Source organism: Chelonoidis abingdonii, chromosome 11 (genome assembly GCF_003597395.2).
Source record: "Chelonoidis abingdonii isolate Lonesome George chromosome 11, CheloAbing_2.0, whole genome shotgun sequence".
Lineage (NCBI taxonomy): Eukaryota > Metazoa > Chordata > Testudines > Testudinidae > Chelonoidis > Chelonoidis abingdonii.
The window spans coordinates 54,056,620-54,077,446 of record NC_133779.1 but is presented as its reverse complement, the minus strand read 5'-3'; the positions used below and the strand labels follow the sequence as shown (position 1 = coordinate 54,077,446).

Below are 20,827 nucleotides of genomic sequence, written 5' to 3'. Positions count from 1 at the left end.
CCAAGCACAGGGGTCCCCATGGGGAAGTGCTATGTCCTATACCCTGCCCCCCAGCACAGGCGCCCCCCAGTGGGTGTGGTATATCCCGTGTCCCTCAGCACAGGTGCCCCCCTCGCATGTCTCAGACTCAGATACAGCAGCAGCCGGAGCCTCGGCGACCCCACAGTAACTGTCCCTGTTGGTGCTACTGTCTCTTTAAGGAGGGGGGACGCCTCTCTGCCTCCATGGCGACGGGGATGTGTCACTAGAGCAGGACGGTGACGCACGCGCAAACTGGGCCTAGAAGGCGAAGGCTGCGGATGGCGGCACATGCGCCGTGAGCCGACCGAAGTAACTCGTAGCCGGGCAGCGGGGACAAAAACAAAGATGGCGGCTCCCGGTGCGGGGGTTGTTGCTATGGCGTCCTGCAGGAGGTAGGGTCCGACCCACCCCCCAGGGCCTCGGAGGGGGTGGGCACCCTTCATGGTATGTGGGGTTAGGGGGGTTTCCTCGGGCTGCAGGGATGGGGAGGAGGTATATAGGGGGCTGTGTATGGGGGTTACTCTCTTGGGGCTGTGGCCTGCATAGAAGGTGTAATGTGTATATGGCAGTTACTCTATAGGGGGTTGGGGCCTGCATATAGGGGATAATGTATGTATGGGAGGCTGTATATAGGGGGTTACTCTAGGGGGTTGGGGCCTGCATATAGGGGATAATGTATGCATGGGAGGCTGTATATAGGGAGTTACTCTAGGGGATTGGAGCCTGCATATAGGGGATATTGTGTATATATAGGGGGCTATATATAGGGGATTGAGTTTTGGGGCCTCCATATGGGGGTGTAATATATATTTATGGGGTCTGTATATAGGGGTGGTTGCTCTCTCTCTAGGGGCTGTGCGATGATGGATAGATGCCTCTGCATAGGGTTATGGAATGGTGTATAGAGGGCTGGGGCTGTAGAGGGTCTCTAGGCAGCTGGAGGTCACATAGGGTAGATGTGGTTTAGGGGGCAGGGTGAGGGAAGACCGGAATGATCAGAAGCTGGGCTCTGCACAAGGACACTGCCCTGCCCCTTGTACTTGGGTTCTCTGCCTGCAGGCAAGGGGCAGGCTGGCTGGCAGCAAGGGGTGTGGGAACTGGGTAGGATGAGGAATGACGGAGGTGAGTGTGGCCGGTGGGGGAACACCACAGAAAGTTTTGAAAATAAGTTTTCTTTATTTGAGTGATCCGTATAGAGACTGCCTCAGGAGATGAAAAGTCTTTGCTGTCTGGCACTGTCCATGGAAGTGCGGCCTGAAGAGACTACTGGTCCCAGCCAGCCATGCAGCATGGCTGCTTAGATTGAGAGGAGCACTGCATGCTGGGATCTGTAGTCGCTGTGGGCTGCACCTCTAGGTAGAAGATGGAAGACGGATGCAGCTTTCTCCATTTTACACAAATTTGGGGCAGCCCTTGGGCTCCTGGCAACTTGACCAATGCCATGCTTGGATGGGCAGAATCTGCGCACTGCGCCATCCCACTTGCAAGGGGAAGTGTCACATGACTTGGCTTTGACTGGCCAGCTGCTCTGTAGCCCTGGCCTGGTGTCCCAGTTCATAGCACTCCCCTGTGCTTTCCCTTTCTGAAATGCCGCATACTCTGTCTTGAGGCCATTGAGCAGTAGCAGGGACCTGTGCTGATTTTCCCGAAGCAAATCGCAAATGAATCGTGCTCCTCTTATCTCAATATGTATTGTGGGGATTTGCTATTGTGACACGTTTGTGACTTCCCAATTGCCATTATGCTGGACTGGTAGGAACTTCACAATGACATCAGAGATAGAAAGACACTGATTCTCCTGCTCCAAAAGCATAGTCCTCTGTTGTTTGAGTTAAAAGGGAATCACCATTAGTTTTTAGAAATATCGGGCTTATGACACACAGCTGAGTAGGTCTGATTCCATCCAGAAGATGGCAGCATTATGTATACACATTAGCCAGTTAATGACAGTGTACAGGATGGTGCCGACGGACCCTAATTAAGGCTTCTAGCTCTCTTCAATCCTGTATGCCAAGTATTGGCTGGCTTCATTGTGTGGAGTCTGTGCCCTCTTCACTGTTCTGTGCCGGATGCCAGAAGGCAGGAATGGGCCAGGGCTCCTGTTCTAGAGAGCAGGGGTGAGGAATCAGTAAGTTTCTTTGCCAGATATGAGCACGGCTTCTGGTTATGAGCTCTGCAGTGGCAAAGCCCAGCCCCTGCCAGAGGTGATTGGTGGGAGTAACTGGCAACCCACGTCCTGACTAGAGGCTCAGTGACTCACCCTAATCACCTCTGTAGTTCAGTGTGAGAGGTGAGGGGGTTTGACAGCAGCACCCTGTGAGAAAAGGTCTGACTGGAGAGCCTGGGAACCAGGCGGCAGGAGAGCAAACTGGGACTGCTGACGTGCCTTAGCCATGCCATGGAGAGACCCCTGCGGGAGAGGAGTGTGGTCACCAGGGCCTGTTCAGCCCTTGGCCTCTCTGTCAGACTGACACAAGGCACCCATTGATCCCCCTAGTGGTGGAGTGGCTCCTTCTGCACAGACCTCCTAGCTGCAATTAGCGGCAGGGCCGCGGTGGGTGTGTCGGCACTGTGATTAGACACGCGTGGCTGGCCCGTGCCAGCTGACTTGAGCTCACAGGGCTTGGGCTAAGCGCTTGTTAACTGCGGTGTAGATATTTGGGCTTGAGCTGCAACCTCAGCTCTGGGTCCCTCTCACCTCGCAGGGTCCTAGAGCCAGGGCTCCAGCCCGAGCCTGAACAGCTACACTGCAATTAAATAGCCCCTTAGCCTGAGTCAGCTGGCACAGGCCAGCCAGGGGTTTTCATTGCAGCGTCGACATATCCTTAGTTACACCTGCCTGGAGCTTGGTGGTCTTGGCTGGAAGGCACCAGAGCCCATAAACTCTCTCCCTTGAAAACCTGCTGAAAGGGGAGTAAAAGGCCGTCTCAGGAGACTGTCCTTGAAGCAGAGCGGAAAGGGGGTTAGGTGGCGTGATGCTGCCTCTAGCTAGGCGCAGGCACTCCTGGCTTAGCTGTGTGATGGTGCTGGTGCATTGTGGGATAGGGAGAGCCTGTGCCCAGCTTTCTCTCTTCACTAGCAGCACCACCTGTTGCCCTCAGGATACCGCATCATTTCCTGCCCAGGTGTACAGTATCCTACTCTAGTGGGTGGAGTCCGATGGGGCCTGTCTCACTGCAGACCCTTCCTCCTTTTCCCTTGTGACATGGACCAGTTTGAGGTGCTCGGGGCTGGGCTCTGTTGCCTTTCAGAGGGTTTCCCACAGATTCTGGTGACCAGAAGACCAGGATGAAACTGCCATGGGAACCTGTGCCTGGATCATCCTGTCTTGTGTTCTAGGGCCTCAGCCAATGGGAATCTCCACCTGGACAGCCACCGTGGAGGGGTGTGAGCTTGGCGCTGGAAGGGAAGAGGCACTCGCGGCTTGCGAGAGGTATGTCCGGTTGTGCTGCCTCGGAGCCCCAGTCCCTGCAGCCCAGCATCTGCGCCTCAGCCGTAGCCAGCACCTGGTGCTGCAGAGGAAGGTTTCCGCTTCCCATAATGCAGCTAGCCAGCTTCGAATTACAGAGAATCCACCCAAGTTACACAGGAAGTCAGCGCAGGAATCCAGGAGCCTGGTCTCCCATTCCCTTGCTGAACCCACTAGACCACACTTCCCTCCTGGAGCTGGAATTGGCAGCCTGGAGTCCTGCCTCCTGGTAGCTGGCCTCCATTTGAGTGACACTAGCTTTGATCTGCCACGCTGACTCGTCTTTCTCCCTGTCTCCCCAGGGTTCTCCTCTCCGTTGTCTCTGCGATGCCCCAGGCTTCTGAACACCGGGTCAGCCGGGCTAGAGAACAGGCCATCACATTGCAGCCCAAGGCCACCACCAAGCTCCTGAATGGACACCGGGCCGTGAGCCAGGAGCGCCACGCCTCAGTCTCCCCTGGACTGGCCAATGGGCTCTCCATGGCTCCCAAGCTTCGCCCGCTGCCTCCCCGGCCCAGCCCGCTGGACGATCGGGGGAAGAAGCAGGAGCTTGAAAGGGGTCGTGCTTCGAAGCGCAGCGACCAGCTGCGGGGCTCGGTGCCCAGGCGAGGGCCAGTGAAGGCTGACCATGCGGTCAAGGTGCCCAACTCCCCACAGCCTGGCACCATGTCAGGCAGCACCTCCTTCTCCCTGCCAGCAGGAGTGTTGCTGGTGGAACGAGACTCTGAGCGCAGGAGGAACAACCTCGCCCGCTCCAAGTCTATCAGCATTGGGGACCTGAGCCAAGTTGGGGGGCGAGGGGAGGAGCTGAGCATGGTGCTCAGCCGCCTGGTGCTCCGGGACCGCAGCCCATCCTGCAGCCAGAAGCTTGGCCTGGGGCCCTTGGCTCTCCAGCGGAGCTCCTCTCTCAGGAGAGTCAATGTGTCTCCTGGGCTGGATGGGAGGCCCACTGGCACGCTGCTCTCTGTCCGCTCTGAGGGCTGCACCAGGACTCACACCCCTGATCCTCAGGTCTCCGAGTACGTGCACCCCCAGGATGTTCCAGCAGCTGGGAGCCCACCCCAGGGCAAGGTACCGCCTCCAGCTCTGAGCAGGCCTGACAAGAAGGTGTCTGCTGTAATTGTTGTTTGACGTGTACTGAGCATGGCGGGTAGCACTCTGCCTTGCCATCCTCCATGTGCTCTGCTCCCAGGCCTGCTGGGGTGGATGAGCCTCATTACTGCAGACTGCTATAGAGTGGCAGTCCCTGGTCTGTTGTCTGGGGGCTGCAATCTGGGGCTTCCTCAAGGGGGAGGGGGGCTTTCTCCCATCTTGCCCCAGCCCTTACTTTCCATGGAGGAGTCTAGCCCTGGTGCTCTGTGGTTTTTCCCCAAGCTGCCCCCAGCTGCCTCGTTCCATGAGAACCCAGCACCTTGTGGGTGGGATCCTGGGAAAATGAGCTTGTGGTCACTGTGATTCTGGCTTCAACCTGCTGAGCAGGCAAGTCGAAAGCCAGCACCATCATGGACTCCCCTGGTTTGCCCATCCAGCTGAGCATTCTGCCTCCCATAGAGCTAGCACCAGAGTTGCTGCTGTCAGAACGATGTTGCCAGGAGGCAGAATAGTCGGGTGTGCTGGGTTGGCAGGAGGGTGGTGTGCCTCAGCAAGGTTGGCAGCTGGGCCTTGGAGGTGGAGTGATTTTTCAAGTCCGTTGTCTGACCATGCTTCTCCCAGGAGCATCCTTCCACCACACCATGCCTTCAGCGTCCTCCTATCTGCCCTAATGCACATGCAAGCCTGTGAGGACTCGACTATATCAGAATTTAGTCGCCAGGCCTGCAGGGAGTCTGGTGGGGGTCTCTGGCTCTGCTGAGCAGGAGCACGGCATGCCAGCAAGCAAGCAGTCCCAGCGTGGATGATATCCCTGTGGACCCTGACTTGCCTTGCAGCAGCGACTTTGGCTGCTCCAGGAACTGCATCCAGTGCTCCATTAGCTGGGGGGCCCTCGGGGTGGGAGGGGTGGAGAACCAGCTCGTGGTTTCAGTGAAGACATCTAGCTAGTGGGATTGCAGGTGAAGTTAACACATACCCCGAGGATTGTTGGATTGCTCATCCAGGAGACTCAGGGATGTGTGACAGGCAGCGAAGAGTGATATGCAAAACCACAGAGGTTAGCAATGGCCCCTCAATCTCTCTGGCTACTCCAGAAGTGTCCCCTACAACAGACCTGATATCCAAGGCTCTGCCCCAGGTGATCAGAGTGGCCAAAACTGTCCAAATGCTCACTCAAATCTTGAGCTACCAGCTTTGGGATTCCCCCATGGCCTGACCCAGACCTTCCCCTCAGCCATTGCCTGCAGCTCCTCATCTTCCCTACCAAAAGAACCTCCCAGGTGTGTCCACCTGGCACCGGCTGAAAGTGTAATCAGTTCCTTCTAGGAAATCTCTTATGTAATCTGTCTGAGCACAGCCATGGGGGTGACCACTAGGCATGGCCTGCCACCCCAGGTAGGGCTAGCCGACTGTGTGGAAGCTTGGCATGTGCCCACCTAGCAATTCAGTGGACTATGGCAGCCCTGAGACAGGTCGGCCCAGGGTAGCTGGTTTCTTCCCCATCCCTTCTAGGAGTGCTCTGTGCCTGCTGCATGGTCAGTGAGTATTTGGTTGTATTTTCCTTCTCTGTTCCGTGGTTCTTCAAACACTCATTGTCCCCAAAGTAGCTCTCCTTGCTAATTAATCCCACAGAGATGAGCCTTGAGCAGGGCCCGGAATAGCCAGGGGAAATCGGCTCAGCTAATGAGCTGATGGTTTATAGAGGCAGAGGGAGGGCCCTGTGGTTCCTTCAGTTGGTGCCGCAAGGCAAGCTCAGGGCTCCGGCTGCCCGCTCCTCCGTGCGGCAGGAACCATGCCAGGCCTGCAGGGAGCCACCTTGGTGGAGCTGCCTCAAAAGTTGCACCGCACATTGGCCACCAAACGAGAGCTGCAGGGCAAGGGGGCGGATATCTCGGAGTCGGTGGTGCACACGGCGGTGATGGGGCTGCTGCTGATGACCAGTGAGGTAATGCACCATGCTCTTCCTTCTGCTGGCTGTAGGCAACGGGACATCTCCAGCCTCTGGGGGCCATGAGCCGGCTGTGTGCGTGTGTGTGTAGAGGGAATGGGTTGGGCTGGCCATGTGTGGCCATCCTCCTGAGGAGACATGAGGCAGGGATCAACCTATTTACAGTATTAGGGCACGGACTCTTCCTGCTCATGCGTGAATTAGCTACTTCACAGTCCCTTTCCCAGGTGTTCATCCTGTCTCTCTCTCATCTTCTCAGACGCACCACACCCTCCTCCTGGGCTCTGGGCACATCGGACTCCGCAATCTTGGCAACACGGTAAGCACCCAGTGTTCAGTGCTGGGGAGCCCTGGGCAGCGGGACCCCCCCCCCCACACACATGCTGGGGGACACTGGGAGGCAGGATGGCCCCTGTAAAAGGCTTTCTGAAAAGCCTAGAGCCTGTGTTTGATGGTGTCAAAAATATCAGTTGGTGCCTGGGAAAGTGTTTGACATGCAGAGGGGCTGGAACTGGGGAGACTTGAGGTAGCACATCCTCCCTGCATTGCACCCCCTTCTGCTGTGCCCAGTTCAGTCCTGATTCTCCCTGTGTAGCCCTCACCATTGTTCACACCAGGGCAAGATGAGCACAGCACTGTGGTGTTTCACGCCCGTTTTGCACTCGTGTCAGTGACACAACATGCAGAGAATGGAGACCTGGGCTGCCTGGTTTCTACATGACTGGGGCCATGATTCCCTGATGTGCCATGTGGGGGTGCCCCTTCCATTGGGGGTGCCCCGCCAAGGAGGTCTGAGATCGCTGAGTGCTTTAGTTTCTCACGAGTCTAATGTCGTCATGGTCTATGTAACCTCCCCGAGTCGTCCTTTCCTCAGTGTTCCCTGGTCTGTCCCTTCCCTGATGCAATGAGCACCCTTGGAATACTGCTCACTGGGGACTGTTCTCCCACTGCTGCCATCTCTGAGCCAGCGCCTGCCTGCCTGCGTTAATCCTTGTGGGACTGGGAGTGCAGCAGCCTTTCCCAGTGCAGACAGGCTCCCAGAGCCCTTGGGCTGGGGCAGATGGATGGGGGTGGTGATCAGGGGTTGCGCCTGTTACTGCCAGCAGTATGGTGGACCGGAGCCTGCACACGTCGATACAAAGACCCCATTGAGTCCAATCAAAGGGCGATGCCTATGTTGCATGGAGGAGCCAGCAGTTGTGCTGTGAGCTGTGGTTCCCCTTGCGCCCACTGGGCTTGTTACCTCTGCGCTGTTCCCTGCAGCCCCAGCGCTGGAGAGCACTAAACCATCCCAGGCTGCTCGGGGGGGCTTTCTGGCCCTCTGCCCAAACCCTGCTGTGTCTAGCACAGTGTCACTGCTGTGTGTCAGAGGCCCTGTGCTGCTGATGGAGATTCTCCTATAGCCCAGGTGGCAGGGATTTGGCTGAGCCGAGTTCTGCCTGTGTTTGTCTGAGAGGCTCCAAGAGGCCTTGGTGCAGCAATGAGTGGCAGCAGCTTGGGTCTAGCTGGGGAGGTGGTTGAGCAGCTGCACGTGGCCAGTGACTCTGTCTTCCTGGTGGTGTTGGGGGGTTTGATCTCTAGGGACCCTCCTCCCCATCACCAGCATCGATCCGCTTCACTGTGGGTGGCCCCCTCCTTTGGGAGCCTATTGGTGTCCCTGCTACATCTGCTGCCAGCCGGGTCTCTGCACAGTGGCAAGAGATCTGTGGCTTCAAGAGCACCCTCTTGTGGCTGTCGGGATGGCTTGGAGCAGAGCTTGGCAGGGTGAGCTGGCTGAGAGGGGTAACGGTGGGTCCCAGTGCCCACGTGCTTGCACTCTGTGGGCTCACCACTCTCCATGGCTCCTGGCCAGTAGGAACTACAGCCCCTCCTGGGCTGCCCAATCCCAGCTGCCCAGGTGCTGCATACAAACGGCCGGGGGAGTCAGTGCCCGGGGCGTGGGCCCGCTGTGACTGCCTGCCTGTGCCCCTCCAGTGCTTCATGAATGCTGTGCTCCAGTGCCTGAGCAGCACCAAGCCTCTGCGCGACTACTGCCTGCGCAAGGAGTTCCTCCAGGAGCAGCCCGGCGCCTCGCGGGCCCAGCAGGAGCTCACGGAAGGTAGGTGAGCTGGCCAGATGCCTCCCTGGTACTCCCCAGTCCTGCACTCACACAGCTGGCTCGCTGCCTAGGAGTTCCTAAAGCCTGGGTCTGGCTGCCGTGGGAGCTAATCCCCGCCCCAGTGAGCACGGTTATGTAAGCACCCTGCTGAAGTGAGGCCAGCTGGAAAATCTGTTACATAAGCAGCAGGGCCGAATTCCCTGCCGTGGCAGTACTGACACTGTGCCCAGCATGGCAGTGGGGTGGGCAGAGGTGTATGGAGGATGGGCCCTTCTCCAGGCTCTGGAGTGCTGAGTGTGTCCGTATCACTCTGGGCACCACAGGGCAAGGGCAAGGCTGGAGGGCCGTAACGAAGCATGGGGGAGAGATCTTGGTGGCAGAGTCAGAAATAGGATCCTGACGACTCCTGGGCTCCACTCACTGTCCTACGCTCCCTTTGACCCCATCTAGCTGTTCCTTCACCCTTCCTTGTGCGCCAGTCAGTGCCACACACGGGTTTGGGGGCAGCAGTACCCTGTAGGTCTGAGGATATTTCCTGCTCTCTCCCCGCACCCCCAGGGCTGCTCTAGCAGGGTCCAGTTGGAGATTGGCCCCTCCACAGAGGCAGGGAATCCCACTTCCCCGCCCCATGGCTGTCATGCTAGCTGGGGTGAGTGAGCTGGCTGTGGGGCGGGGTAACATGGCTGGTGGCTTGTCACCCCTCAGCATTTGCAGATGTCATCAATTCCCTGTGGCACCCAGACTCGACCAAAGCTGTGAACCCCGGGCGCTTCAAAGCCATCTTTCAGAAATACGTCCCGTCCTTCACAGGCTACAGGTGAGAGGGCTCCATGTGGCCCCTGGACCCCTTCTCCCACAGCCATGGGGAGGGGCCGTCCCAGAGCACCATGGGAATGCAGTCACCAGCATCGTGTGCACCTGGGAGGAACTGGTCTGGTCAGGGCATGGGATCCCTGCAATCTCAAGTCTGCGCAGAGCAGCTAAGACCTCCTCTGGGTCCTGGCTGACAGCCCCTTCCTGCAGAGGCCTGCCGGATCTCCGCTCCTCTGCCCTGGCTGAGTGAGGGGGGGGCCAACAGCAGCAGTGCTAGGATCAGAGCCCGGCTGCAGGGAAAGCCCACTGCTGATGAACCTTGAGTGTGGAGTGCTGTGGGGCAAGGGGAGGGGACCCTGAATGTGGACAGTCCTGGGAGGTAGAACTGAAGCCAGGGGAGGGACCCATTGTGTAGAGTGTCCTGGGGGGCAGGGCTGGGGAGGGGACTGAGTGTGTGGAGGGTGCTGGGGGTCAGGGCGGGGGAAGGGAACACAGTGTGTGGAGGGGGCTGGGGGAGGGAACTGAGTGTGTAGGGGGGGCTGGGGCTGCAGTGTGTGGAGGGGGCTGGGGCTAGGGAAGGGGACTCAGTGTGTAGAGGATTGTGGGGGGCAGGGCTGGGGCTAAGGTGTGTGGAGGCAGCTGGGGTTGGGGACCCAGTGTGTGGAGGGTGTGGGTCTGGGGTAGGGGACGCAGTGTGTGGAAGCTCTTGAAGGGGGGGATGGGGCTGACTGGCTGTTCCTGTCTGTAGCCAGCAGGATGCCCAGGAGTTTCTGAAGTTTTTCATGGACCGGCTGCATGTGGAGATCAACAGGAAGGGGCGCAAAACTCCCAGCATCCTCTCTGATACCAAATGGCCCTCGGTGCTAGAGGATTCGGACCCCCTGAGGTGAGCTGGTCGGGGGTTGCGACTCCCAGGGACTCAGTGAAATGTGGCTCATGTTGTGAGCTGGTCCTTGTAACCCTGCACTGAGGGTCTGAAAGCAGGAGGACTGCCCCTGGCAAGGACTCTGTCACTCTGCAGCCAGGGCTGAGGGGCTCAAGGGGGCGGGAACTAGGCCAGTGTCCTGGCTGGGTCTGGTTAGTCTGACCTTGGCTTAGGCCTCGGGGACAGGAGTGGTGAGAGCCCTAGGGCCAGCAGGCAGCTCTCGGTGGATTTGGGGCATAGGGTTCCCAGGCTCCTATCCCAGCAGCTGCATTGTCTCCCAGGGGGCAGGGAGCCTGCAGCGGGAGCAAGGGGGCAGGTGGGGAGGATATTGACAATAGCACATGGGCTGCTCTCAGCTTGGGGGCTGCCTGCTCGGGGCCTGGGGAGGGAGGAGTTGGGGGCGTCTCAGCCCCCCCAGCAGGGTAGAAGCCCCCAAGGCACAACCCCACCCCTGGCTGCCTCAGCAATGGGGCCGAGGGGGCAAAGGGGCTGTGGAGAGCCCAGGCTGATGTGTGGAGGGAGCTGCCCTTGGGGTTCCTCCCTCAGCAGCCCCCCACTATTGTCTCCCTCTTGGGTTTTTCCCAGTGATGACGAACGAGCCAACCAGATGTGGAAGCGCTACCTTGAGAGAGAGGACAGCAAGATAGTGGGTGAGCAAAACTGGCCCGTCTGGCCCCAGGGCTGGGGGCTCTGATGGGTGCATGGCCTCCCCTCCCCCATAGGCAGCCTTTGGGGAGGCTGGGAGCGAGTGTCAGAAGTTCCCTAGAAGTGGGGGAGGGGAACTGCTGCTGGGTCTGTGGCCTCACCTTCCACTCCACCCCAAGGCCCAACTCCCCCTAGACCTCTTCCTCCCAGCCCGCCCCCACCCCCGGCTCCTCTCCTCCCCCTCTGCCTGCCTTTGCACCTGTCTGCTCCCTCCCCTGGAGAGGTGGGAGTGGCAGGGGAAGGGGGCTGGGGAAAGAGGTGGGGCAAGGCCGGGGGCATTGGGGGGGAGAGGCACAGTGCGGGCGACGCCTCGGGGTGGAGTGTGGGTGGCCCTCCCACTTCTTGGGAGCTTCCACTTTTATACTCGCTGCCCATGCCCTCCTCCTTCCTTGGGCCTACAGCTGGGAGCTCTGATGGAGGTATGGCTCCATGCCCCCCCTGCACCCCCTCTGGGCCCACGGCTGGGGGCTGAACCAGAGGAGAGCCCTGACTGGGACAGGCAGCCTCTGCCAGGACTGTGTCTCCCTCTAGCCCCTTGTGCAAGAGGATGGTACTCTGAGCTCAGCATGTGCAGGGCTCTAAGTGCACAGCATCCTGCCCCTCCCTGGAGCAGGGTGATGGGCAGGGGAAGGCTGGGTCTAACCAAGCCAGTAGAAGTGCACCACATGGGTGCAAACTCTGAAGTGTTGCCTCTTTCGCAGGTGGCATGGGCAGGATCCAAGCCCCTGGTGGGAGGGGAAAGCTACACATGTTCCCTCTCCCATCTCTAGCACAGTCTGGTGTGCAGCGGCCATGTCACAATCCCCATCAGTCACTGGTGATGGAGCCTGGCTCAGGCACTGGGCAGTGCTCCAGCCACTGACACCCAGCGGTTTGGCTGGCATTGGCAGGGTCTGGGCCCTGGGTATGGCGGTGCTGGGTGACCCTCTGGGCACCGACTCTCACAGCTGTCTTGGAGCGAGGGGAGGAGCTGCATGTCCCCTTGGCTCCTAGTAGTGGCGTGCTCGGTCCCGGGCCAAGCTGGGCTGGCAGCGAGCACTGAGCAGGGGACGCGGGGTGGGGGAGATATGTGCTCACCCCGTCCTGTCTCCTTCCCAGATCTCTTTGTCGGCCAGTTGAAAAGCTGCCTCAAGTGTCAGGCCTGTGGCTATCGCTCCACCACCTTCGAAGTCTTCTGTGACCTCTCCCTCCCCATCCCAAAGGTAGGGGTTGTGGGGGCAGAGACCTGCTGCCCCCTCTGTTCTGGTTCATCCTCTCTTTGGCAGCTGGATGCACGCGTGGCTGGTGAACCGGCCGTTGGGTGAGGCTAGCTCCCGGCCCCTTCCCTTCTGCTCAAGCCCCCGCCCCCTCCTCCCACAGAAGCTCAGAGCACCCTCACCCTGGCCTCCCCGGGTTGCCCGAGTGCCCCGAGACCCAGAGGTCTGGGTGGGCCCCAGCCCCCTAAGTGTCAGGCAGGCGGGCCTCAGTCCCAGAGTGCCAAGTAGCACAATCCCAGCACCAGCTGCCCCGAGTCCCAGTGGTCTGCCTCAGCCAGCCTGGGCTACGAGAAAGCGGGAAGGAACTGCAGGAACGGGCCTGAGGGCAGAGCGTGGGTGGGGCCACGCCAGGCTAATTGGGGAGGCTCAGCCTCCTGTGGCCTATGATACTCGTTGCCCATGGCTGGATGCCATAGCACCACCCCGGCTTGAAGATTGTGGGGAGGCCATGCTTCCTGCCCTGCCCAGCCCAGCGAGGGTTGTGCGTGTGCCCACTCCCCTGCTGCAGCCTCCCTGAGCTCTCTGCGTCCTGGCACACCAGCTGCCCCTCCATGCTCCTGGAGCAGAGCAGGGCTGCCCCCTCTTTGCCCATTCAGAGTGACGAGCTGAGCCAGCCTTGCACAGACAATTCCCCAGGCCTCCCCAAGACTGGGGCCGAGCCCCCTCTCTGGTCTGTTCCTCCCCTCCACGCGAGGGCTGAGCCTGCCCCCCTGCTCTGACTCCACACGCCCCTCCCTGTCAGGGCTCAGCCCCCTCCCTTGCTCTGACCCCGTGCGCCCCTCCCCTGCTCTCCCTTGCAGAAAGGCTTTGCTGGTGGGAAGGTCTCTCTCCTTGACTGCTTCAGCCTTTTCACCAAGGAGGAGGAGCTGGATTCTGAGAACGCCCCGGTAAGGGAAGGGCCAGAGGTCCCACCCCATTGGGTGCGTAGAGAGGGGCCCTTACCCCACTGTGCTTGGGGGGGCCTTGACCTCTCCATCCCACAGGAACATCTCATATGGGGCGGGGCACTAGGAGCTGGACCAGGTCAGGCTGCAGAGGGCTCCAGCATCACTACCGCCTCTGTAGGGCAGTAACTGGTGCAGCACCAGCTGGGGTGCTTGGAGGCTGAGATCCAGGCACCAGGCAGAGGGGAGCGTGACAGGGAAGTGGGGGAGCAGGGAGGGACAGTAGGAGGCTGCTTGGAGCTTTGACAGAAAAGCACCAGGAGCCTGCAGCTCATGCAGGGACATGGGAGGGCAGCTGGCACTGGTGTAACTGAGCCAGGAGGCTCTGGGCCCGGCTGTGCCAGCCACAGAGGGGCTGGAGTGTCAGCATAACTTGGCCTCCTCCCCTGCACACTCTGAGCTGGGCTGTCCGGTGCCTTGGAGCAGGTCTGTGACAAGTGCCGGCAGAGGACGAGAAGCACCAAGAAACTGACCATCCAGCGCTTCCCCCGCATCCTGGTGCTGCGTATCCTGTCTGCTGTGATGTGGGAGTACTTGGGCAGGGGGTGGGGGGGAGGGAAGGGAGGAAGGGGGCAAAGCCTTTTGCCTTTGGGTGGCCCATTCAGCCCTGGCTTGGCCCTGCTCAGCATCTGGGGATGTTGGGATTAGCTTGGGTTTTCCTGCTGGGTACAGGCCATTGCTGGCTCCATGGTCCAGAGGCCTGGCCTTATCCAGCACATGCTGTGCTGCAGCCCTGCGTCTGGCTGGGCTTCCTGACAGCGTCCCAGCACTGGAGGGGTGGGGGCTCATAGCGCAGGACACAGCAAATGTGGATGGTTCGGCAGCCGTGGTAGAGCCCGGGTGGCAGATGTCTGCTCAGTCCCTGGCTGGGATCTGTGGCCTCGGTAGCTGTGGGTTTGTCCCTGGCACTAGCAGCAAGCAGCGTAGAGAGGGATGTGCTGGATCCTGAGGGGCTGGGCTTGCGCAAGTTCCTGCAGGCTACGAGCCATCCTCCCTGTCAGGACAAAGGCCCCCCCTCCGTCTTGGTCCCCTTGCCCGTTACCTCCCTTAACCCTGCTGCTCTGCTGGCCAGACCTGAACAGGTTCTCCACCACCCGGTACTCCATCAAGAAATGCTCTGTCTTTGTGGACTTCCCTCTGCAGCGACTCAACCTGAAGGAGTTTGCCAGTGAGAAGGCTGGTAGGTGTCCTGGCACCAGCCCACCTGGCATGTCCTGCACTCTCCCCCCGAGCCAGGTCTTGCAGGGCCCTGGCTGGGGTGGGAGCACACGGGCTCCTGACCTCGTTCTTGGGGAGGGAGACTCTCGCATTGCTCGACCAGCTGCTGCAGGCATTTGCCCCAAACCTCCTTGGCCGGCAGGCCCCTGAGGTTGCTCCAATGGGGCGCAGAGCAGAGCTGAAAGGGCTAATAGCCCACAACGAATAGCCCACACCTGGCCCCTGCTGTCGGCGGGTGCTGTTGGCATCTGCAGTGGGCAGGCCCTGGTAAGGGGGGAGGGCTGAAGGGAGTGGGTGGGGCCCTAGTGAGGGGCAGGGAGCAGCTGAAGGCAGCAGGGGGGATGGGTGGGGCCCTTGTGAGGGAGGAGGGGCAGAAGGGAGGGGGCAGGGCCCTTGTGACGGGGAGGGAGGGGCTGAAGGGAGAGGCAGTTCAATAAAAGTGGTGGCCATGGAGCTCTGGGGGATGGACTCAGCTGCCCAGGCCAAATCCAGCCAGTTCAGCCCCACGGTTTGAGGACTTCAATAGCTCAGACACAGGTTAGGGGTTTGTTACAGGAGTGGGTGGGTGAGATTCTGTGGCCTGCGTTGTGCAAGAGGTCAGACTAGATGATCATAATGGTCCGTTCTGACTTTAAAGTCCTCGAGTCTATTTCCTAGGAGCTGGGTGGGTTCTGGGGGAACCAGCTCCTGGACACTGAGCATCCTCCTTAGGGCTCTGCAAATGCCCGGGGAGGGACTCCCTGCACTGCTGCTGGCAGCTCACTCTGGTTGTACCTGGACCATCGCTCCTGCCACACGCTGGGAGTGGTGCTGAGCAGACAGGCAGTGCTCCCCACAGCACCCCCTAGAGGAGTGGAGCATCCTCCTTCCCTTTCTGGAGGTGGGGAAACTAAGCACAGGGGGACGCAGCTTACCCAAAGCTGCAGAAGAACTCTGTTGGAGCCAAGGTTAAAACCCAGATGTTCTGCCTCCCTGGCCTGTGCTTAGCCCACGCTCTTCCCAGAACCACCATCCTGGGCTGAGAATCTGGGACTGCAAGTGGGTGCAGCCGGGCATGGGGCAGAAGGGCAGTGTAAGCCAGACTCAGAGCGGGGCAGGCTTGGCTGCCCCCAGGGCATGGCATCTTGACTCCAGCTGGCTCCACTAGCTGGGCCTAGCTTTCCAAAAGGCCGAGGCAGATCCTGTGCTAGGGAAGGGGATGCCAGACCTTCCACCTAGAGCGAGGCTGGAACCCACCTAGGAACCGCTCTACACACGCAGGGAGTTGGCAGGGGTGGCCTTTCTCCATGGCAAGGGCTCTGGGGGCAAGCAAGGGGGTTCATTGCCTGGAAAGGGCTCTTGGAGGGGAGGAGGAAGCGTGTCGGGGGTGGCTGCATGGAGAAGGCTGTGGAGGGTAGGAATGTAAATACTGTTTTGTAAGTTAACCATTTAAACTATTAACTTTTTTTTGTTTAAACGGTTAACCGATTAAGTGGCTGGGGCTGAGATTGATCTGGCCAGTGTGGCTGCGGCTGCTCCCGCCAGGCAGCCCAGGGTTAACTGTTAAGGGAGGGGTTGGGGGAGTGCTGGGTGGGACTGCATGGTGAGGGCTTTGGGGGCCTGGGGAAGTGCTGGGGGCTGTGTGGAGAAGGCTCTTGGGGAGTGTGGGGGGCTGAAGGAGTGGTCAGAACTCAGGGGTGGGGAGCTGGTGGAGTGCTGGGGGGTGGTCAGGACTCTACGGGGAGGCAGGAGCTTGGGGAGTGGTGGAGGGGCTGGGGGCAGTGGTCAGGACATCGGGGGGGGGATCTGGGGAAGATGCGAGAGCTCGGGGGGCGGGCATGAGGGGAATGCCCCTGGGGGCTGCGTGGAGAAGGGTCTGGGGGAGTACGGGGAATGAGGGAGTGGTCAGGACTCGGAGGGGGAGCTGGGGATGGTGGAGCTCGGAGGGGGGCTGGGGAATGCCCAGGGGCTGCGTGGAGAAGGGTTGGGGGGAAGTACAGGGGAATGAAGGGAGTGGTCAGGACTGCGGAGGGGGAGTGGGGGAGTGGTGAGAGCTGCGGGGGGGGGGGGGTGGGGGGGGGGCGGGGGGGGGGGGGGGCGGGGGGAATGCCCCGGGGGCTGCTTGCTGAGGCCTGAGCCGTTGTGTGTTGCAGGGAGCCCGGTGTATAACCTCTATGCCCTGTGCAATCACTCGGGCAGCGTGCACTACGGTCACTACACCGCCTTCTGCAAGGACCAGTCTGGCTGGCGAGTCTACAATGATTCCCGGTATGTGGGGGGCAGGGCGCTCCTGCAGCCATGGCACTGGGGTGGGTGCAGGGTGAGACCCTGAACCCCCTGGAGGAGGCCAGTGGGCCTATAGCTGCGGGTCTGTGTCTGGGTGTGATACTGTGACGTGCTGCAAGGAGGGAGGCTCCAGCCCTGGCACAGTGGGAGCATTCCTAGGCCCTGCACCGGTGACAGGCATTCCTGGGAGGGGCTGCCCCTCACCTGCTGGCTGGCTCCAGTGAGCCAGTGCACTGGGGTGGTGGGGTAGCCCTGAACTGCTCTGAAAGCTGAGCCCCCCCTGCCCTGGGGCCAGCCAGGCCTGTTCCCTGGTCAGTGATAGCACACAGTGCTGCTGGCACTGCTGGGGTAGCGGCTGGGAATAGAGCTTGCACTGGCACTTTGGCTTAGCCTGCAGTGCATGGCCCTGGCCCTGGGGGGCGCTGGCGGGCTGGGCTAGGCCAGGCCTGGTGTGGAGCTAATGCCATCTCCTCCCTGCAGCGTGTCCCCGCTCAGCGAGAACCAGGTGCCGTCTAGCGAGGGCTACGTGCTCTTCTATGAGCTGGACGACCATCACGGGAAGAAACAATGAAGTGTTGGACCCTGGCGCCTGTGCCGCAACCCTCTTACCTCAGAGACTGAGCTCGGCTCTCGGGGATCCTTGGCCCCCCACGGCCTGAAGGCGGTGTGGGGGATGGGCAGCCCACCTGCTCACCAGTGCCTGGGGGAAGATGAGACGTGCTGACCCACTGGACAGGGGCAAGGGGCCTGACCTGCCCATCACTGGGTGTGGGGGGGAGGGGCCTGGCATGGCCCCCACCCCTGCTGTTCTGGCATAGTGCAGGGGCTTTGTGCACACAGTGAGGCTGTAAATAAACCCCGGAGCCACCCCCCAGCCAGGAACATTTTGTGAATAAATTTACTAAGAAAAGTGCCCAGGCTCTCTGTGGGGGGAGAAAGGCCCTGCTGGGTGCTTGGGCTCAGCTCTTCTCCCTCCCCCCTCCCCCCTCCGGCTGGCCTCGCCCTGTTCTGCCTGGCACCGGATCAACTGCTGCAGGCTGAGGTGAAGGAACCTGCAACTGCTGTCCTGGGCCCAGAGGCTTAGTGCCAAAGGGCCGGGAGAGCCGGAGCATGCACAGCCTGCACGTTACGCTGGGAAGGGAGCCTGGTCGCAGGGCACACGGCCAGCCCTGGGTGAACTCAGCCTGGCCAGCAGACGGGGCCCAGAACACAATGCCCTTGGCATGAAAAACACTGAGAGCCTGGTACAGCTCAGATATCTGCCTCTGGCAGGGATCCTGCCACAGCGAGGACCACCCACCAGGACAGAGCTCCCCTGGGCCAGGGGTGTGGGGAGCAGGGTCCGTTTTCTATTTCCAGCGCTGAGGTGGCTGAAGCCATCAGCCCCAGGGTACTGATGGATCCAGACTAGCCCTGGGGGTGAGTAAGGAGGTAGAGGGAAGGGCTGGGGGCAGATCAGGAGCTCTGCTGTAGCCAGATGGCACTTGAGCTGGTGGCCAGACACCCCCAAGGAGACATCAGGTCCAGTTGGGTGGAAGGAGGCAGGGCTGGAGCCAAGCGTGGGGTTGGGAGATGCCAGCAGAATTTGAATTTGTGTCCTTGAATTTGTGGATGAGATTTAACACCCCCTCGTACGTTCCTAGAACCCTGGCAGCTCCGGCACATCTCGGCATGGTGCAGGCCTGTCCCTGCCGGCCTGAGGGCGTGTGCGAGCTCATGCTGCACAGGGGCAGAATGGCTCCCTCGTCCAATACCAGACCAACCCCTGGTACTGTCTGGGGGACAAGCCTCAAGTGGCCCCTGCCACAAATCCCCGACAAGGCGGAGGGTGACCGTTCAGCTGCTGCCTCCTCCCCATCAGCCCCAAGGCCTAGGGCTGGCAGGTTCCCTATGCTGCCAGGATTCCGCAGCCGCAGCCTGGGGCAGGCTCCTGAGGGCTGCACTGTGTGTTGACAAACATGCTGTGCTGGTTGCCAGGAGTTAATTAGCCCTAGCTGATGGGGAAGGGGAGGCTGCGATCTCAGGGGCCTGTGTCCCTCGGGTTGCCCCAGTTGCTAAAGCGCCGCAGCGTGTTTATAGAAAGCCTGGCTTCCCCACGGCCCTTCAGGCTGCTTATTTCGGGCTCACGCAAGTTAAAAGGGCAGCAGAGAGGCCTCGGGAGGGTGTGGGGCACCATTCCTGCCCACAGCACTTCACTGCCAGGCTGTGAGGGGAACCAGGCCCAGGGCAGGTGAACTCAGTGCCACTACATGTGCTAGCCCTGCGAGATGCCTTTGCTGCCAGGAGAGGCAGGAATGGTCAGTAGCCTTTTGCCACGAGAGCTGTTTCTATGGGCTGCTGCTGCTTTCTCGCATGGGGCAATTTAAACAGGCCAGAGCCCTGGATGCGGCCTCTGGGGGACCTCTCTCCAGCTCAGTCGCCTGGGATCCAGCCTCTACATTAATGTTACCCCAGAGTATCATCAGCATCACCCCCAGGGCTGCTCAGACCAGTTCTCTGATGCAGCCTGCTGGGTGTGTCATGGGCCCTGGCGCTGCCAGTAGCTGGGACTCCTGAGTTCTCTTCATGGTTGCAGCAGGGTCCTACTCCTCCCCCACCCCCAAGGGAGGGTTTAGTTTCCTTGGTGGCCCTAAAGTTCCTTGGCATTAGGGTGCGGGAGATGTGCATGGCTCTGGGGGTTCCTCCCATCTGGGGTGGCCTAGGGACTGAAATGGACAGGCCTGCTGCTCTGTGAGCAGGGATCCTGGCCCTGGCTGCCAGATGGGATGGTGCAAGTCACACGTACCTGGGTCGTGTGAGCCCACATTGGGGCAGGGGCTGTTGGCACCTGACAGCAACGAGCCGAGGGCCTTTCCCCAGCACCCAGCTGGCCTTCAAATAGGCCCCAGAGCCTTGGTCGCATTGGACTGCAGGGAAGGATTCTGAGAGCAGCGGGGCCCGGAGCTCTGTTGTTACCTTTTGGGCCAGGTCACACTTGCAGGTGACACCCAGCCAGCCCTGAGGCTGGCAGGTTGGGACTAGGCTAGCCCTGAGCTGAGAGTGTGTAGCGCATCTCTGGCTGGGGCAGAGCTGGGTGGCTCAGAATTTAGGTGCCCTGTGCTCCAAGCGCCTGGTCACTAATTTGTTTGGCTGCTGAGGCGAGGTCAGTTCCTCAAGCTGCTTGACTGAGCTCGCTGGATTGGAAGCAGCGGCTTTTCTCTCCTCTGCAAGCCCCAGTCCAATCCCCCGTGCCCTGACTCAGGGGGTGGGGAATTGGAGTCATTTGATGTGTCCATAGGTGTGATTGAGTTTTCCCGGCCACTGGGAGCCGCTGCATACAGAGCGTACAAGGGAGGGTGGGCAGCAGGTTGGGACGCAACCCCTCGACGTTGGTACAAAGGCCCCGTCAGGAGCTGACTCGAGTCTAAGAATGGAAATGGAGACGCTTGATGGCAGCAGGAGTCCCAAGGCCTGGCCATTAACTGGCAGCCCAGGAGGGTGGACAAGTGAATTCAGCCTGGCGACAGCTGGGAACAAAGGAATGAGGAGTCCGGGGTGGCTTTAAGGTGCTGCTCTGCAGAGACAGGGGCCCCGACACAGAGAGCTTGAGAGAGCCAAGCTGGAGCCCAGGGGAGCCTGCCGAGACGGACTCTGACTTGAGCCTGGCTTTCCCATGTTAACCTAGGATGCCCAGGTGCTGCGTGCCCATGACTGACGAAGGCTGCCCAGGGTCGCTGCAGACACTCCCTGTCTGAGCAAAGTTGGACCTGCTGCAGAGTCGGGGAGCTGGAGACTGAAAGCTCCTGTCCGCAGCTGTGGGGTTGCATGTTCCACCCCAGAAACAATGTGGGAGCCTGGGGTCTGGGACACTAATGAGGTCACTCCCAGGGCCTGTATGAAGGCCAGGGCCTAGCCCAGACCCTGAGGAGCTATGACAGAAGGGATCTCTGCCCAAACTGTCTCCTGCCCTCAGTGCTGTGGATGGGGGGGTTGGGAAGGGTGGTGTGGGGGTGATACAGGGATTGGGGAGGGCGCTATTGGGGACTTGGGAGCGGCAGCATTGGAGGTAGTGGGGGGGTTGGGAGGGGCAACAT

At 60.3% G+C, this 20,827-nt stretch overlaps 1 protein-coding gene across 4 annotated transcripts; it reads left to right on the top strand.

Moving 5' to 3' along the window:
- Nucleotides 1-325: 325 nt before the first annotated feature.
- On the top strand, nt 326-17,664 carry USP21 (ubiquitin specific peptidase 21). Of its 4 annotated transcripts, none has more exons than XM_075071137.1 (14): nt 326-413; nt 3,361-3,454; nt 3,793-4,561; nt 6,790-6,849; nt 8,505-8,628; nt 9,334-9,445; nt 10,190-10,327; nt 10,952-11,016; nt 12,170-12,273; nt 13,128-13,214; nt 13,698-13,776; nt 14,344-14,451; nt 16,622-16,736; nt 17,235-17,664. In XM_075071137.1, exons 2-14 carry the CDS (start codon nt 3,372-3,374, stop codon nt 17,323-17,325), a joined length of 1,935 nt encoding a protein of 644 aa, XP_074927238.1. In that variant the 5' UTR covers nt 326-413; nt 3,361-3,371; the 3' UTR covers nt 17,326-17,664. The 4 variants fall into 4 exon arrangements, with proteins under 4 accessions (XP_074927238.1, XP_032621025.1, XP_032621026.1 ...); XM_032765134.2 differs by having other exon boundaries at nt 3,793-4,597; XM_032765135.2 differs by having other exon boundaries at nt 357-465.
- Nucleotides 17,665-20,827: the final 3,163 nt, after the last annotated feature.

Bases quoted from the DNA above. Each gene is read 5' to 3' on its own strand.
- USP21 (XM_032765134.2), top strand. From the start codon at position 3,372: ATGGGAATCTCCACCTGGACAGCCACCGTGGAGGGGTGTGAGCTTGGC. The intron at 11,017-12,169 runs GTGAGCAAAACT...TCTCCTTCCCAG, and splicing joins AGAGGACAGCAAGATAGTGG to ATCTCTTTGTCGGCCAGTTG. The intron at 12,274-13,127 runs GTAGGGGTTGTG...TCTCCCTTGCAG, and splicing joins TCTCCCTCCCCATCCCAAAG to AAAGGCTTTGCTGGTGGGAA.